At 26.8% G+C, this 18527-nt stretch overlaps 1 protein-coding gene across 3 annotated transcripts in view; it reads right to left on the reverse strand.

The window, feature by feature from the left end:
- The window catches only part of LOC107443174 (protein SEC13 homolog), a 64026-nt gene that overhangs the window by 13790 nt on the left and 31709 nt on the right, over positions 1-18527 (reverse strand). For all 3 annotated transcript variants that reach the window (XM_016056958.3, XM_016056957.2, XM_071187587.1), the window contains 2 exons: positions 1539-1699; positions 564-681 (listed from right to left, as the gene is read on the reverse strand). In XM_016056958.3, the coding sequence (XP_015912444.2) occupies positions 564-681; positions 1539-1699 (279 nt within the window). The remainder of the gene's footprint in view (positions 1-563; positions 682-1538; positions 1700-18527) is intronic.

Below are 18527 nucleotides of genomic sequence, written 5' to 3' on the forward strand. Positions count from 1 at the left end.
TTTTTTTTTTGGCAGCATCACAAAACAGTAAAAATTCCTTTTTTGATTTTTCTGCTGTTGTTTCAGCTACTATTGTTTGTAAACCAGTTATTCACACAAAGAGCAATAAACCTAGCAACCCTATCAAAAATTCCTTATCATTGGATAAACAGGAGGAAAATTGCTAACAGGACAGGTTCTACCAGGGAAAGAGGAATGTTATTATGAGGAAATTACATATTTTGAATTACAGAATTTTTCCTTGAAACTTTATTTTTGTCTGTCAGTCTTTGAATGAACTATAGTTTTTTTTATTTTCCTAACTTTATGAATATGTAAGAAAAATCCTGACTTTTTAGCTTAATTTTAGAATAGCCTGACTTTTGCAGGTTTTCCTGAGCGTGTAGGAACCCTGTACTTAGTAATTTTTAAATCACTTGGTGTCTTTTAGTGTATACATTTTTGGTGCAGATACTAGGCAGTAAAACAAATTGCTATCAGATTTAAAATTTCAATAATTAGCTATAGTTATAGACTATAGCTAATTATTAAAATTTTAATAAATAGCTACAGTTAATGTTTACCTGAGAACAGCTTGCTATTACACTTTGGCCTAAATTAACAGATGGTGCCCATACTACATCCCTAACCCAATTAGAGTGAGCTTCTAGTTTCTCCTCTTCAGACCACTGATCCTGTTTGCTGATAAAGTAAATCAAAATGAATTAAATACAAAAAATATTACCTTGAATTAAGCATAACTAGAGCCATGGTTTTGATAATGAAAAGAAAAAAAATCTTAGAAATGTCATTTTAAAAATGTTTTAAACAAGTTAAATCAGAAACATTAATTTTTAAGATTTGATGCAACATATAACTGTACTAAAATATGTATATTATGAGAAAATTAAACATGAATAATCAGAAAAATTTGAAATAAATGTTAAATGCTAAAATAACAAAAGACTAATAAGTTGAAAGGAAAAAGTATTGATGCTTGCATTTATTAATGTATATATGTTGTAAAATATAAGAAGTAAAAATTTAAGAAATAATCCATTATAAATGTAATCAAATATAAAAAGAAAAATGTAAAAAAATACCTTATAGTGTGAAAAAAACGTGAAAAATACTCTAAAAATACCATAAAATTCCAAGAAATTTTGTATTTTTAAAGAGGCTTTTCTTCTAAAACCATTGTCTATGGCTAAAACTCATCGGAATCTTTCTTAAAAACAACATTTTTGCATTGATTAAAAATTTCAAAAAACCAAATTGAGTTGCAAAAATTGAGTAGTAAGTTGAATACAGATCATGAATAGAGTGCTGAGCAAGTTGATCACCTTGTTCTAACTACTCAGCCCTTAAAGTAACATCAAACATCGATGAAGTTAAATATATATTTATGATCAGGATAGCATAAAAAGCTTATTATATTATGATATAAAATTAAAAATTTTTACTACTCATTAATTTTTAACGAAAATAACTAAATCAAACAGCAACTGATTCATATTAACAATTTTTTTAAATTAAAAAAGAGAAAGATAATTACTTGCCAGTATTTCCAAATCTTGACAAGGTTGTCACAGCCACCAGTCACAAATCTTTTAACAGAATCAGCAGTTGATGGATAAGTTGTAGATTCTAAACAATCAGAAGTAGTGGCATAAGCTATTTGAGCATTTATAGGACCCCAGCTCACTGCATTGCAGCCAATCTAATAAAGAAACAAGCATTTTTAATGTGAGAAAAGAATATTGCATATCTAAGAAAATAAAAGATCAATTATAAATTATTTTAGGCTAAACTGCATATTTTCAAGTATTGTATGTATTGAAAGAAAAATAGTTGGTTGACAAGCCAAAAAAAAAGTTACATATATTTTACTAGGACTGGGCTATAAATCGATGCATCGTGAAATATCGATTTAATGCATATATTGGCAGGCCGATATAATGACTTTCGCTTTAGGCGATGCATCATAAATCTGATTTAAGCTGCTGAGAGTAATTTTCGTTTTAGGCGATACATCAGAAATCTGATTTAAGCAGTCATGTAAGACAACGCTCGCGGTTTAACGATATAATGATCTAATATGTGAGAATACTAGCCTACGCTAACGCTGTCACCGCGGTGACGAAGACTATTTTGATTTCGCCTAACTGTAGAGCTGTTGATGGCGTCTAGCTACGAAGACAATGTTAGTTTCATGATGTTGAATAACGGAAAGCTCCCGGTTTCGTGCGAGGATCGGCGTTGAAATAGAACGCTATGCATAGTTTCTTTATGCGCCATTTTTGTCTTTGGAAGTTTACTTTTCTTGAAGATTATTTTCAGCTGGTCTTACGTTATTTTGTGATCGCTGTGCACTTTACTACTTAGCGATCTTTTCATTGTGCATTATTTCGTGACTTTTTCTTCTTTTTTTTGTCTGTCGGTATTTAACGATTCTTGTAAATTTTTTTAGTAGACCTACTGTTACTTGGCGATCATTGCGCGATTGCTGTTACAGGGTTGCCACTCAAATCTGGAAAAAAATTTACCTGTGTTTTCCTTGCATGCATATGCAGTATTATAAGAAACATGTGAACAACACTTAAATTAGAAAAAAATTACTTCCCTAGTTTTATCACTTGAAGTGAGCAATAATTCAACATTACTTAAAATAATACAGAAAAAAAAAATTCTTACCCAAAATTCATCAAGACAGGAATTATATTAACCAATCATGCTCACTTCCAATCACCTAATACTCTAAATAAAATTCACACAAAATGAAGAACTCAGGTGGAAAAAAAAAATAACCTTCTTGCTATCTTGAAACAATTTATTGATTAACTTAACAAAAACTATTTTAAATTAAAATTAAGAATCCTTTTTCTTTGGTCAATTTATGTATTTGAGCATCAATTTCTGCTACTTCCACAGATTTTTCAGATATCAGTTTCCTCTGCAACAGTTTGATTTGTGTTACAGCTTTCCGCTTGTTGGACTCTTTCTCCTTCCCCTTTACCTCGATGTTTCTCTTTTCCAAAGCTTGTTGATATCTCACTCGCTAATTTTGCACAACAAAGCAAATCTTTTGAGAGTGGAGCATTTAGGACCCCCTCATAAAAGTTTATGGCATCATAAACAGTCCTCAGTCCAACTAAGGACTCGTCCTTCAGATTTTCAACAAGCATATCCTTGTTGATACTGAATCCACTCTCTACGTCAGCATTGTCATGCGACAATATAAGAATTATTCTCACTACTTCAAAAAGTTCAGAAAATTCACTGGACTTTTTTAAAATATTTGAATAAAAATCATCTAAGCGCATATCTTCATTAAATGAATTAAGTTGTTCTTTGTAATTACTTTTCAGTTTTTCCAGGAAAGTTTCAAATTGGATTTTTGCACGTTCTGAACAGGCTGGGGAAATTTGTGCATTGAAAAAAAGAAGTTGAAGCAAACCGACCATTCGCTTTTCTCATAATACTGGATTGCTTTTCAATAGATGTGCGTTTAAACAAGATGCAGCTTTTAACATAGCAAAATTCTTGGACGTGCGTTCAAAGATTTTTTTTGTAGTACTCTTCACAAATAAAAAGCATTCTGCCCAAAAGTCTCTTTTTTCTGCTTCAGTAGCATCACTAGAATTTAAGCAACCTCCCAGTAAGCACACACCTCACGGCAAATGTAAGGCCGTTTGCAGGCATTTTCGGAACGTTAGCGGCAAAAGGCAAACACAATGGGATCCGTTATCGCTTGTTTTGAGGCATTATCGGAAGCGGCGGTATAACTCGTCCCTTATATAGGCCCGGAACATAAAACTGCTTTATGGCTGTTTGCACTTAATTGGTTACAGGACCTTCATTGTATACCATAAATTAATTGTTAGGTTACAATAAATTGTTTTAATAATAATGAATAAGTGTAGAGTTGGGAAAAAAAATTGGTTATTAACTCGAAAAGATGGGAAAAAATTAAAAAAGATAATCGAAGAATAAAATATTAAGCAAATTTGTTCGATTTTGTTTTTTTTCCATGCTTTATCATAAAGAGGCGGCAATATAATTCGTCACTTACACAGGCCCGAAAAATAAAAGTGTTATTTGGCCTTTTGCTATTGATTGGTTACAGGACCTTAAGCAAATTTGTTCGATTTTGTTTCTTTCCCATGCTTTATCATAAAGAGGCGGCAATATAATTCGTCACTTACACAGGCCCGAAAAATAAAAGTGTTATTTGGCCTTTTGCTATTGATTGGTTACAGGACCTTCGTTGTATACCATTAGTAATTGTAAGGTAACAATGGATTGATTGATTAATAATGTGAAAGTGTTGAGATGGTAAAAAAATTTGTTATTACTGGAAAATTTGAAAAAAGATAAGAAAAGAATAGAATCCATAAAATATTTAGCATAATACGATTTAAAAAATTTTGCAGAACTTTTACATCGAATATTAAAAAATTAGAATTTTATTAATTTGCTATAACTTAAATATGAATTCTAGAATTGCTTATTAAATATTTTAAAAAATAATTCGATTAAGAAATTGATTTAAAATAAATATTTATAAGAATTTTTTATTCAAAAAATCATTTCTCGAAGTATAAAATTTAAATTCCTACATAATCTTTGTTTTGAAGTAAATATTTTAGATAAAACTTAAAACTAACTCCCTTAAAAATTAAAAGATAATAATTTATAACTAGAACAATTCTTGTATTTATTGGAAAATGTTTTTTTTAAATTTAATTTTAATTGCTTATTATAAAATGTTTAATTTGTAGTATTAATCATGTATTTTAAAATAAAGACTTTTCTTTTATTAAATCAAAGATATATTTATTTTTAATGTTACATGATTCCTAAAAATTTATTATTTTAATAATAGATGGCAACATTTGTTTAGTTCAAAGTAAGGATTTCTTATGAAACATACTTTATTCTAATTATTTGCAAATTTTACTTACAATTGAAGTATTGTGTCATAATAAATGTTAAAATAGAACATTTTTAAGTCATATAAATTGTTTTCAACTATTTAATTATTCAATATTTAATGTTTATTTTAACGTAAAATCTCAGTTTAATCATTTACTTTTCAAAAACAGGATTCAAAATATTTCAAAGGGTTTTAAAAATTTTACATTTATAAAATCTGTTTAAATTTTTTGAATAGTTAGAACAAAAGTCCAGTAAAATAAACTCAATATTTTTTTTTTTTCAAAAAATTTTGGGGTAATATTTGTAAATTGTAATATTGAATTGATGAAGAAATTCTGTTTAAAAATTCGTTTTCTAATAACAACAAAATATTTGGAATTTTTATTAATCGAATTTCAAAATATTAGTCATATTACAATAAAATGATTTACTGATAAAATGATTAAATGAAATTTCCGTACAGAATTTTTTATTTTAAATTTTAGTACAGAATATAAATGAAAATCAAAATTATACTTTCAAAATGCTAAATATATTTATTTTTCATTTACACAGCAAAAATATTTTTTCATGTAGCATATTTATTTTTTAAATAATAGTAAAAAAAAAAAAAAAAAAAAAAAAAAAAAAAAAAAAAAAAAAAAAAAAAAAAAAAAAAAAAAAAAAANATAAAAAAAAAAGAAAGAAAGAAAAAAAAAAGAAAAAGTAACGTAAATAAAATCTTTTAAATGCCATATAGAGAGGGCGCTGTTCATTATTTTAGACTTGTTTTCAAAACCTTCCGATAGATGGCAGGAAAATTATTTTTCTAGCTTTCACACCATTACGAGCCAGAAATGAATAACAACAAAAAACTTCTTAGCAAAGGAAGAATGAGGGTTTTATTTTCTTCAGAATCGAAACTATTAGAAATTCGGCTAACTAAAGCCCTTTTTATGTCCTTTTTTTTTAGTTACAGATTACTTAATATTTTCAATAATACTCTAAACAACACCCATTTTATATTTAATATGTTGTTTTTTTAAAATTTAATGTTATTTTTATAAGATAAAATATGCAAAAAATAAAAAAAAATCGTGTCATCATTTTTTAAGTTTTAAGCATTTTTATTATTTGCAAGTAAAAAGTTTTTTTTTAGTTTTTTCCCATGAAGTGGAAAAATACTTATTGAGCTCTAAAATCAAAAATTCGTTCTTTTTTTAATTGAAACTATAGAGTTGTGTAAGGAGGGACATTATGATTTATGGGGTTAGCTAATCCATGCTATCCACTACGGCAAATGTTACATTAACAAATTAAAATGTTATAGAACAAATAAATAGTTTTATTTTAATTAATTATAAACTCTTTTTTTTTACTTAAAAAAATTAATAAAGAAAGTTGATTTTTCATGCTTTAAACTTTTATGAACAGGGATGAGAGTAGTCAGAAAGTAAAAAAGAGGAAATCCAAGAATGAAAGAATATATATATATATTCACAAAAATTTGACGAGAAAAGTGTGAATTTTAAACTTGAAAGCCATGTGATTATAAATCCCGATGATTAATTTTAAAATTCTATGAAAATGAATCCCGATATGAGGCTTTTAAATCACCTGAATATGAAACTCTATATCGAATTTTAAAAAATGTGAAAATACAAATCATGATGCGTAATTTTTATATCACGTAAATACGAATCACGCTGCATAATTTTTAAAGCACGTATAATTACGAAAATCGACGTTTGATATTACAACCGCAATAGCGAATCACGACATTGGAATTTAAGATCGCGTGAATACGAATCGCTACATAGGGTTTTAAAAGCGTGTAAATACAAATCGCTATATTGGTTTTTTAAATCTCGTAAATAAGAATCGCAATGTACGATATTTAAATCGGCTGAATCCAGGGCCGGATTAAGACCTCTTGAGGCCCTAAGCACTGAAAATATTTTGGTGCCTCCATCTTACAATTAAAAATATATCCCATATTAAGTCGCGTGTTGTTTCAAAATATAAAAGCAGCATTTTATAAAAGAAAATATTTATTCAAATTNAAAAAAAGTATTTATTCAAATTAAATAAAAAAAATTAAAATATAATCAATTGAAAACTTTTCAATTAATATTAAAAAAATAACTTATGTTTGTGTGTATGTGCAAAAAAGCAAACACTTTGAATAATTTATGATCGAAAGTTTGAACTTTTATTTACTAAGTCTCAAAATACTTTAAATTAGAAAAACAGACACGTACTTTTTCTAAAAAAAGCATACCTTTTTCTTTTCTTCAATTGATTAGAATTCTTGACTCTCGAAATAAATGACCATATCTCGAGAATTTTTCAAACGAACTAAAAAATTTTAGCACACAATAATAAAATTCATTTTCCTAAAAATAGTTCCTAGTCAAAAATAATTTGTAAGAAGTATTAATCATTTTATATTATTCAAACGTAAATTCAAATTCTTAAGTGAAATTAATTAAACAGGAGGTAGAAAAATAAAAATAACCATAACTACATTAATTCAAATTCAAATTGGAACAGCGCACAAGGCAGCTAAAACCAAATTCAAATCATATAAACTAGTAATAATATAAATTTACTCAAAAATAATTTAAATATAATTTAAATAAAATTTAAATAAAGTTGTGTGTTTACAGAGCAGCACTTCATCAGGGGACACACTGTCTGTAAACACACAGGAGCCTTTCTGTTGTTAGTGGCAAAGCCAAAACTAACAGTGCCCCGAGGCCCCTAATGAAAATACAAGCATAAAGAATAATAATAATTACCACATTAAATAAATATTTACCATTATAACATTCATATAAATAATCACCTTTACTGAAACAAATATACAAAACACTTAGATGACATCAAAAAAACCGCCCCCCAAAGCACATATAAGTATTCAAAACAGTTACAGTTAGTAAAAATGAAAAAGAAATTCCTTATATATTCCAAATCAGCTCAAAAAATAATGTGCTGACACCTAGATAAAAATCAACAAATTAAAGAGCAATAGAATCCAAGTGCTGCCATCTGTCTAAAAAATCCCAACAGAATAAGAAAACATAATCCCAAGAAATTCTGTAAATGAAAACAAAATCCCAGTAAATAACAAGATGAAAACCAAATAATTCACCGTCTAGGCCTGCTTAGACGGGCTTCAATATCGGCCAAGTTAATAGGATTTTTTTAAAATTTCTTTAATCAAAACATCAAAATTATTAAAGTTAAAAGGAAATTTATTTTTCTTTAAACTGTTTTTTAATACCTCAATAGCGGTCAAAAAATCTATACGGTTATTACAAATGAATTTGAATCTCAATATTTGACCAAATACAATGTTCTTGAAAATTTTATAATAAAGGTTGGAATAAAAATGCGTAAGGTTAATAACATTAAAATTGAAATCCTTCCTTTTATCATAAACCCCTATGAGATTATTGTTATCAGAAATATTTATATCAAGATCTAAAAAATAAGCACTAGAGTCTTGTGAATTGGTTTTAATTAAACTCAGTTCTTCAGGATAAATATTATTAATCAAATCAAAATCACTACAATCGAAGATGATTAAATCATCAATAAACCTAAAACCTTTTAAAAAATTATTCTGTAAAAATTTATGTTCATAAAAGTGAAGGAAAATATTAGCGAATGCACTTGAATAACTATTACCCATAGAAATACCCTTAATTTGCCTGTAAAAACTAATACCGTTAAAAAGGTAATTTTCAAAAATGTTGACATTGCATAAATTAATCCAGTCTTCCTTGTCAATACTTTCATTAATCAAATAATGTTCAAAAATTTCAATACAAATATTTTTTAAATAATTGTGAGGAATACTGGTAAAAAGATTTTCAAAATCACAGGTAAGACCTTCTTTATGCTTGTATTTTCATTAGGGGCCTCGGGGCACTGTTAGTTTTGGCTTTGCCACTAACAACAGAAAGGCTCCTGTGTGTTTACAGACAGTGTGTCCCCTAATGAAGTGCTGCTCTGTAAACACACAACTTTATTTAAATTTTATTTAAATTATATTTAAATTATTTTTGAGTAAATTTATATTATTACTAGTTCATTTTATATTATTTTATTTATTAAGAGAATAATCGAAAGAACTTTAAATTGAAAATTTAACAAATGTCATTTTAAATGACAAAATACAAAATTTAATCTGTACTAAATCAATTAAATAAACCTGAATCTTTCAATTTTAAAAAAGTTATATATTTAACATTTAATTTCTCAAGAACTTTTCGACAGATTTCGTTCAAATTTTGTATTTTACTATTTAAATTAATATTATTTAAAATTATGTAATAATTTGTTTTAGGTTAATGAATTTTATTATTAAGTGCAAAAATTTTTCAATTCGTTTCAAAAGTTCTCGAGACATGGCGAGTTGCATTCCTGCAGCCTGTAGATTGGCTATGGTATATTTTCTCGCTTATCAAGTTTAGCAGTTACAAATTCTCAAATTAACTATCGAATGCTATTTTTTTTATTCTATTGTAATTCCTGTATAGTTTTCTACACACCTTAGTAATTTACAGTTTTTAAGTCTTACAGTAGTTGAGCAGAAATACAAAATGAACAGCAAACGTTAAGTTAAACTCCCAAAACAAGCGGTGTCCCTTTCAATTTTCTGATATAGAGAAAAATTTATTACAAATTTATTTGATATAAAGAAACAGCACGTATCAAGTTCGGTGAACACTGCAGCCTTTTCATTTCCAAGTTCATATGAAAGGAAATTTTTATAATTGGTCAGAGGAATTCCCAGGCTGAATTTCTTTCTTTTTCTTTTCATCAGCGAGTGATTTTAATATGTTTTCATGAAATTACCTTAAAGTGTTTTTATATTCCTGTATGGTTAATTTATACATAATTACTGTCCTTAGTCTTAGTATCATTTCTTATATAAATATGAATACTGAAGAAGGAAAATAATTTAGTGACGTCCTAAGAAACATATGCAGATTAACTCTTAAACAATAGCTGTAGAACAAATAATAATGTTGTTGATGAGAATGTTGGCAAGCTTTAATGATGCATTTTTATCGGTGTTTTCATTGACAAGACTGGTAAATCATAGAGTATTTAAAAAACATGAATGAAAATATTATTTCGAATTATTTATATAAAAACAGATACAAATTTTACTCACTACCTCCTCGTTGCTCAGACTAGTTAACGATAAAATTATAATAAAATAAATATTTTTAGGTATGGATGCTTTAAAATTAGTAGTTTGTAGTTGAAACACTTTTGTATATGGTAAGAACTAGACATCTAAAATTGTTAAGTTTTTTATGTATCAATATGAATTAATCATTATGTATTATTATTCTAATGTAATTTCAAAGTAAGAATCAAAGATTTTAATGATTAATTTTACCCAATGCAATTTTAGGAATTAAAAAAAATTTGTAAGTATACTAATGTGACCTTCATGCCTTCATGATATTTAAATATTGATTACTAGAAGAAGTACATGTGTTTATTTCAGAATAAGAAGTTGCAGTTTGCTGTGAATAGGGATGAGCTGTTGATTAGGTGCAGCTGTGGACCCCCTTTCTGTAGGGTAAAAAGAAAAATTTATGATGTCCGGTTATGCGTTTTTCATCCCTCGCTATTGGTGATAGTTCTTGAGAAGCTTTAGGCTTTTTCAGCACCTTGTTTCCTTTTTGCATGGATCTCCACTAAACATCAATTTCAGTTTTTACTTATATTGCTGATCATTTTAATTATTTAACATTTTAATGCGATTACTTTTTTAAATCATTTGTGATTATCTTTACATTGAATTGCTTTTTTTTCTAAAAAAATAAATAAATAAATGAACTAATAAAAGTATAACAACAAAAAAACTCAAATTCTTATATTTTACAGTTTACTTATAAAACAGTTTTAACGTAAGTAATACAGAGTTAAAATCTTTTACAGCTCAAAATTCAATTTCAAAAACAAAATGTTCTAACAAAAGTGCTTCAATCAGTGGGGAAAATTACAAAAACAAATTAAAAAAAAATAAGTACATTAATAAACTCTAATTTTAAAAAATAATAATTTTAGAATTACCATTAAGATCTTATTTGATTAATTAGTAAGGCAACTTTAATTGATTGAGGGCTTCAAAATGGAGAGAGCTTCACTTTAATGCTTTATACATTCCACTTATAGGTTGGTACTGCTAAAATTAGTACTACTCTAGCCTTTTATTTTTTGCGGTTAATGAAGGGACATAACGATCGAGGTCACACAGCATCATTTGGGGTGTTCACCGGCAATTATAAAATAAATTTTAGAACGATTGTAGAAAAAGGCACCGGGAGTGCAATGAAATAGAAAAATGATCATTCGATTATGTGACATTAGGTCACAGCCTAATTTTCTAAATATCCTTTTTTTAATCAAAATACTAATTTCTTTCGACTTAATTTATAATTTTATAATACATTTTTTATTTCATCTTTTTTTCTTCTCACCCCTTAACGCGTTAGCGCAATTTGGACATTCTCCCCCTAAAAATTCCTTACCAGCTCCTTGCAGAGCCCCTTTCTTTCTAGAACATTCCACCCTTTTCGTTTCTGAGAATTCGCACTGGTTGTCGGCATCTTTCATCTCCGCGTGTATGTTGTGTTTCTCAACCGTAACTGTTAACGTATAATCAATTTTTCGTCTCAACTCGTAATTTTTAGATAATTTAACTTTAACTTGCACAACATGTACTACAACTTCAACCATTAAGTTTTTGTCTCTTATAAAAAGAGCGCGCGAAAGATGACGATTGCATTCGAAATTCGAGAGTATCATACTCCACGTCGCGCTGTTGCGTGTTTTATTTTTTGATATCCTGTCCTCGTTAGGAGGTGAGGATGGCGTCTCCTTCGCCATTTTTTTGTGTAGTTTCTCATTTATGAGATGAACCTTTTCTTCGGCCATATAAAAATTCCACTGACTGCCTTTTTGCTAATATAGTAGCTTCAATATGCCTTCCAATAAAATTTCCGAATTTTTGATAGCAGATCATAAAAATCTTATTCATAAAAACATAAACGTTATCTTCAATTTTGAGAAAACTGTTTGCGATGGATGCTTTCTTATCAAGAATCCCAAATCCGGGAGTGTGCTTCAACTGTCGGTATTGCTGCTAACACCTTGGCTTCCGGTTCTCACTTATTGATTAATGGATAAAATTGATCTCTAAGATGGAGGAGAATGATCGTCAACATGCAATCTGAATTTGATCTCGTCTAAGTCAGTTTCATCCAAAATTTCCGTGTTCCTGAATTTATTACCCTTCACCCACTTCTCCACCAGAGACTGTGTGTTGGACACTATTTTTGCCGTTAAATATGGATCCTCAAAATAAAGATTTTTTAGTTTGAAATAACTGTTTTAATAGTGACTTATTCATCTGGATTTCCTAGAAGGTAACCACAGATTGTTGGAGATTTTCTTTGTAAACTCATCTCTGATCCAGGACTGGATATCTTCTATGGAGAGGAAGGTATGTTTTTGTAGAATATATTTGTTATCTTCTGGAACTTTTTTTTTAAGAATTAATATTTCTTCTGGGTTGTGAAATTAGCCAAACTTCGTAAATGTACCACTATATATGTTTCACCCGGCCATTTTATTTTTTTAATTTTTTTAAAAATTTTTATCATTGTTTTGCAACTTTTCATTTTTTTATTCTATACCCAACCGTAACAGGGCAGATTATTTGTTTGAGAATTATTGACTACAAAATTTGGTGTAAAAAATACCACACGGGCAGCTCTGTAGAACACAGAAATGCAAATACTAAGTTGAAATTTAACACGCTGCAAAGGCTAGTTTTGATTATGAACTCAACACCGGTATTCAAATATGTTCGAAAATTAATTGTAATTTTACTATTGCTTTATATGCAGTTTTTCTCTCTCTTTTTTTAACGTTTTATTTCGTTTTACTACGCAAAAATGATAAGATTTATTGTTTAAAGTTATGATGAGTTGTAGAGAAAATACAGAGAAAATTTAGATTTCGATAGTTAAGTTGAAACTGTTAAAATAAAATAAAAATAGTACGTTAGGTCGATTTGTTTGCTAGAAAAGAAAATTTGATCAAAACTACCAAAATATTGTAAAACTTACCTTATTTTTGGCCTTATGGGCACACCAAAAAGCTCAGTAATTTTTGTCGAAGAGATTTGGTAATGTTTTCGATTAAAATTAAAAAATGAGACTTTATAATATGAGTTGAAATTCGATAAATTGGGTAAAATTTGGTTATTTTAACACGATAGTTTAAAAAATGGTATAAAAACTATTTATTCAAAAAAAAACTACTAGTATTTAGTTTTGTATTTTTTAATAAATGTGAGGTTAAAAAAGCTGTAATTTTTAAAGCTAGAATATCCGGTAAACTGTCACCATTTAAATAGAAAAATTACCAAATGAATGGTTTAAATAAAGTATATTTTTGTTTTATTATCAGAGTTATGGTTTTGTTTAGGAGAAATATCATTATCATAGAGTGCGGTAATTAACTTTTTTCTTTGTGAAGTCCGCTGAAAGGTAACTTAGTTAAAATTTGATTTGCTGAAAGGGTGGATTTATGTGTAAGCCTAACAAGAATTTTGTTTTGAAATTCCAATTTATTCGAAAGCTATTGCAAATTTAATTGTCATTCGCAATGTCTTTCTTCGTGTTTTTTGTTTCAAATATTAACTATTCATCAATTGTTGTAGAAAATTAATTTTTTTCCTCAGAAGATCTTTAATTTACATGCTCGCGCTAAAATTGTAGTCAATCAAAATTAGCGAAAGGGAGGCAGATTTGTGTGTTGCTTGATATCACTCTTAATATTTATTTTTACATTTTTAAAAACTATAAGCTTAATAAATAACGATAAAAACCGTTCCCTGTTTAAGCTTTAATAAGTTTCGTTAACGTATAAAACTGCTTCTCATTATTTTTTCTCATTGAGTTACACAATCTGTATTCCTTAAGTAAAATATTTTTTTCAAGTACAGATAATTATTTTTCAAATCTATTAAATCCTCTATTTCATTACTATTAAAAAAATGTTCTTAGATAAAGCTACAATACTTATATATTTTGAAAATAAAATGTTCTGTGCTTTGTGAAAAATACTGCAGTTTAAGAAAATAAAGAAAAAATCGATGATGAATGATAAGCAATTACGGGGGTTGGTGAGTGGAATAAGAAAAGGGCAAAGTCTCCTAATTTTTATTTTTGTAGAATTGAAAAGATTTTTAAACCGAAAATGGAAAGGTAGTTTTTAATTATGCATTGAATAAAGTTTCAAATGATAAAATAAAAAATAATAAATTTTCTTACAACTTATAGTTATGCAAATATAATAGCAAAATAAAAACTGTTATTACTTTAAAAAATTTCTATACATATTTAAAAACTGCGTGCAAACTAATAATGAATTTCAAAAATCGATGTCGTTGCCATAAACGTAAATAAAATAAAGTTTTAAAGTTAAAGTAACGTTAAACAAGTTTTTCTGTTAAATAATTTAAAAATCGTGAATTTTAACGCCATAGAAAAAATAAACTTGTATAGCTAAATAGACTTTTGTAATCTAACTATCATCTGTAAAAAAATTAAAAGGACATCATTATTCTTATGAAGCAGTTAAATGACATAAAGTATTTAGTTGGAAATAGAGTAATCTCTAATTCTTGTATCCAAGACTGTGAATTTGCAGCAATTGATATTTGGGCTTTTATATTTTCGTGATCATTAGCTTTCAACCAAAATTATAATTATTATTTTGTAATGTAAATGGATAAAAGTAAATAACCCAGTCTTCATTCATTAAAAAAAGAAATAAAAAACAAAATTTTCTTTCAACATGAAAAGTAGTTTATGAATACTTTAAGAAGGAAATATACATTTTTTACGAACTCATAATGTGAAATGCTAATATTATATTATACACAGTCATTTCGCTAATGTGAATAAATTTTCTCAATTAAAAACCAATGCTTAATTATTTATATAAAAAATAATTTCATAAAAAGAGAAAAACGTCTTTTTTTGTACTTTTTATATAAAAAGTGGATGAAAACTATTAAATGGTCTTTTTACTTAAACGTGATTAATAACGGCAGCTTCACTGTTCATTACAAAGAAACGAGATTCTAATTTACTGCACCGCTAATAAAAACATTTATGTAAGTATTATTTCAAAGTATACATGTATAAAAAATTTTCTAAAAAAAGTACTTGACTTCAATAATTATTTCATTAAGTGAGTTTCCTTATCGTTAATGGTTAATAAAAGGTTTTGGTGATTGCATATTTATTGTTTATTATGAGCACCAGAAATTGTCTTTAATATTTCAAAATCGAAATTGATTTTAATTTGAAACATATTACTATTTGAAATCACCGGATACGTATTTTTGAAGTCCTTGAAGGCAAAAGAATTTGGGGAAGAGAAGGGAGGAAGCACATTTTCTTCCTTACCCCCCAATTCTGAGAAACATTCCTTTCAAGTTACAAAAAGCTGCACCATAGGTGGTCTTTGATTATTTACATGTGCCAAAAGACTCGTTTGGCAAAAAAAATATTTAAAAAAGGAGATAAATGTAGCTCCTTGTCTAAAGGAGTCTTTTTTATTTTTCCCCAAGAGTAGAGTCGTTGCTCCACAGAACAACAAGTAAGTAACAACTTTTGCTCTTCAGATCATGTATTTTTTAATTTTTTTCCACTTATTTATTAAATAGTTTCTCATAATTAATTTAATTCATTTTTATTTTATTAGCAAAGATTTAATTATGTTTTGTAATATTATATTCTAGTTGAATATTTAATTTTATGCTCTCCTGTTAGCTGCTATTTTCAGAATTATTAGCAGTATTTTCAGAATTATGTTTTCAAATAATGCGTTTTCTTAATAAGGGTAAAATTTTTTTAAAAATAATGTCAATTTTCAAAGAAATGTGAAATATGTGAATTTTTTAAAGAAGTATATACTTATAAACAATTTATTTGTTTTGAACCTCAACATATTAACTTTTTTGTACTAAACTAAACAGACCGACCGTATTTCTAATTTTTATTTTGTCGTTTCGCAAGTGTTTTTCACTTATATTATATATATATATTTTTTTTCTTTCTTTCTTTTTTGCATTCAATGAATTGATGTAAAGGTAAAATATTTCCAATTTTTATATTTAAGTATTAAGTTATTTTATATTAATTAATAATAATTCTTATATTTTTTATATTAATTAATAATTTTTATTTTATTTTACGATTAAATTTATTATAAAATTAAGAAATTCCTTCTCTGCCCTCCTTTTCTAAATAAACAATACATATTCCAATCTATAAAAGTATTTTCATAAAATATAGTTTCATACATTATTCATATTTTTTTAAAACCCAATTTTTTTTTAAGAATAGCATCATTCACTTATTAATAAATACTTTTAGAACTAATGAAAAAAAAGAAAGTTCAAAATCATCAGAGAATTTGATTTTAGGAAAATAAAAAAAAAATCTGGGAATTGTCAGGTAATGATGTTTCTGCCAAAACATAGAAAAATCTTTCCATAAACCTAGAAATAATCAGTTGTAAACAATACGGTATTGATAAGTATCCCATGAAGTACAAAATAAATAAGATATACATCTGTTTTTATTGTTCCATGTAGAAAGTAAGCTACAAGAGAGTTCACTTTTTCAAAATTAAAATTAGAATATTATTTCAAATTTATTTATAAGTATAATTATATTTTCAATATAATAATTTTTTTCACGAAATAAAGCTTTTTGTATCAGCTTTTAGATAATTGGTCCTTATTAAAAAATAAAATCTAATGACTGGCTGATTTATTAATTATTTTTTCCAGTTTTTTTTGCAAAATCTAGTATCTCCTCTAATTTATCTTGAACTTAATTTATTATTTTCAGTTTCTCTCTATTTTTATGTGGTTCTTTATTCTAAAATATACTTGTTCGGTCTTCCTTTTAAAATTTTGTTTTTAAGAAAGTGGATACTTGACATATTTTCGACAAAAAAGTAAATTTTAATTAATTGTTTAATGAAAATATATATATTTATGATGATAACTACGTAGAGGAAATATATAATCAAGAAATTGATTGAAACTTTCCTCAAAAAATCAAAGAATTTAATTTCTAAAATTGAGTGGGAGTCCTGACTAACAAAAGATTTATTTTGAATTTATCTATTTCTTTTATTTATTTATTATTTTAATTCCAATTAGCTCCCATATCTGTTTTTTCTTCATACATATCTTATTCATTTTCCAAGTTAGAATCAAAAAAAATATTTCGCTTTAAGAACTACTTTATTATGTAAGAAAAATATTTTACTTATTATTATTATATATTTTACTATTACTATTATATATATTTTACTTATTATATATTTACTTATTAATGTCATTATAAATATTAAACATTAAGTAATTCACATATTTTTTCCAACTTCAAAAAAACGATGCATAACCAATTAAAAGTTCAAGTCTAGTTATTTACTTTAGATTTAGACCTGTCCTCTAAATATTCCCCCTATAATTCCAGACTAAATTTTAGTCTTTTCCAATGACAATTATTTTAGAAGCAAGATCATCAGTAGTTTATACAAAAATACAATTTGCATTGAGCATAAAAAAGATAATTGGTAAACATTCAACTTATTATCAGTTACTAAAAATAAAAATATTTGCCGTACGTACTCTTAATATACGATCCTTCTCCTTCATTTAAATCAAAATTAATTTCATTTAAATCAAAAAATTTGTTTTTAACATAAATTATGAAATATAAAGTAGTCATAATCAGATATAATTTTGTTGATTTTTAACTATTTTTACTATGATCATATTCTAATTCATTCTTTTACTTTCATGGAAAGACATGACGAACGATGACAACATCAAGATGCTGACGACAGGACTTACGACAGTTACCCTTATGAACAACAGCCATTAAAATAGAAAAGAAGGTAAGCAAATAGTGAAACGATATTTTGTCTCAGAGACATGAATTTTATATCCCATGTTTTCCGAAATATATTTAATAAATTCATTATAAAATTAAAAAATCTTATTCCTTTATATTGTATTTGTACAGAATACATTTTTAATAATTTGTATAATTTAAAATAATTAATGGTTTCAAGTTTTAAACAAACATATTTTTTTAAAAATATTAATATTTTTTTAAATTAAATCACATACCGTAAACCGGGGCGAGTCTACCCATTTTAGTTTTATTTAATTTCCACTATTTTAAATTGCAAATATAAATTTTTTTACCGACGGAGGACTTAGTTCAGACTCTAAGGAAGATGGCACTGTAGTAATTTGATCCGTTTTTATTTATTTGGTGTCTTTTTAACCGACCTGTTCAAACGTCTTTTGAGAGATTTGTATTGAAAATCAGCAAACTTTTAGTTAGTGCTCCGTAAGTATATTATTATTATTACTATTTTCACTTTGGTTTAGTGATAAACTTATCTAAGACTAAAATTACATTAATTTTATATGAAAAAAAAACAAAAAGAATGTAAGTTTTGCTGTTGTAAACAAAAAGCCAGAATTCGCGGGG

Source organism: Parasteatoda tepidariorum, chromosome X1, assembly GCF_043381705.1.
Source record: "Parasteatoda tepidariorum isolate YZ-2023 chromosome X1, CAS_Ptep_4.0, whole genome shotgun sequence".
Taxonomy (NCBI): domain Eukaryota; kingdom Metazoa; phylum Arthropoda; class Arachnida; order Araneae; family Theridiidae; genus Parasteatoda; species Parasteatoda tepidariorum.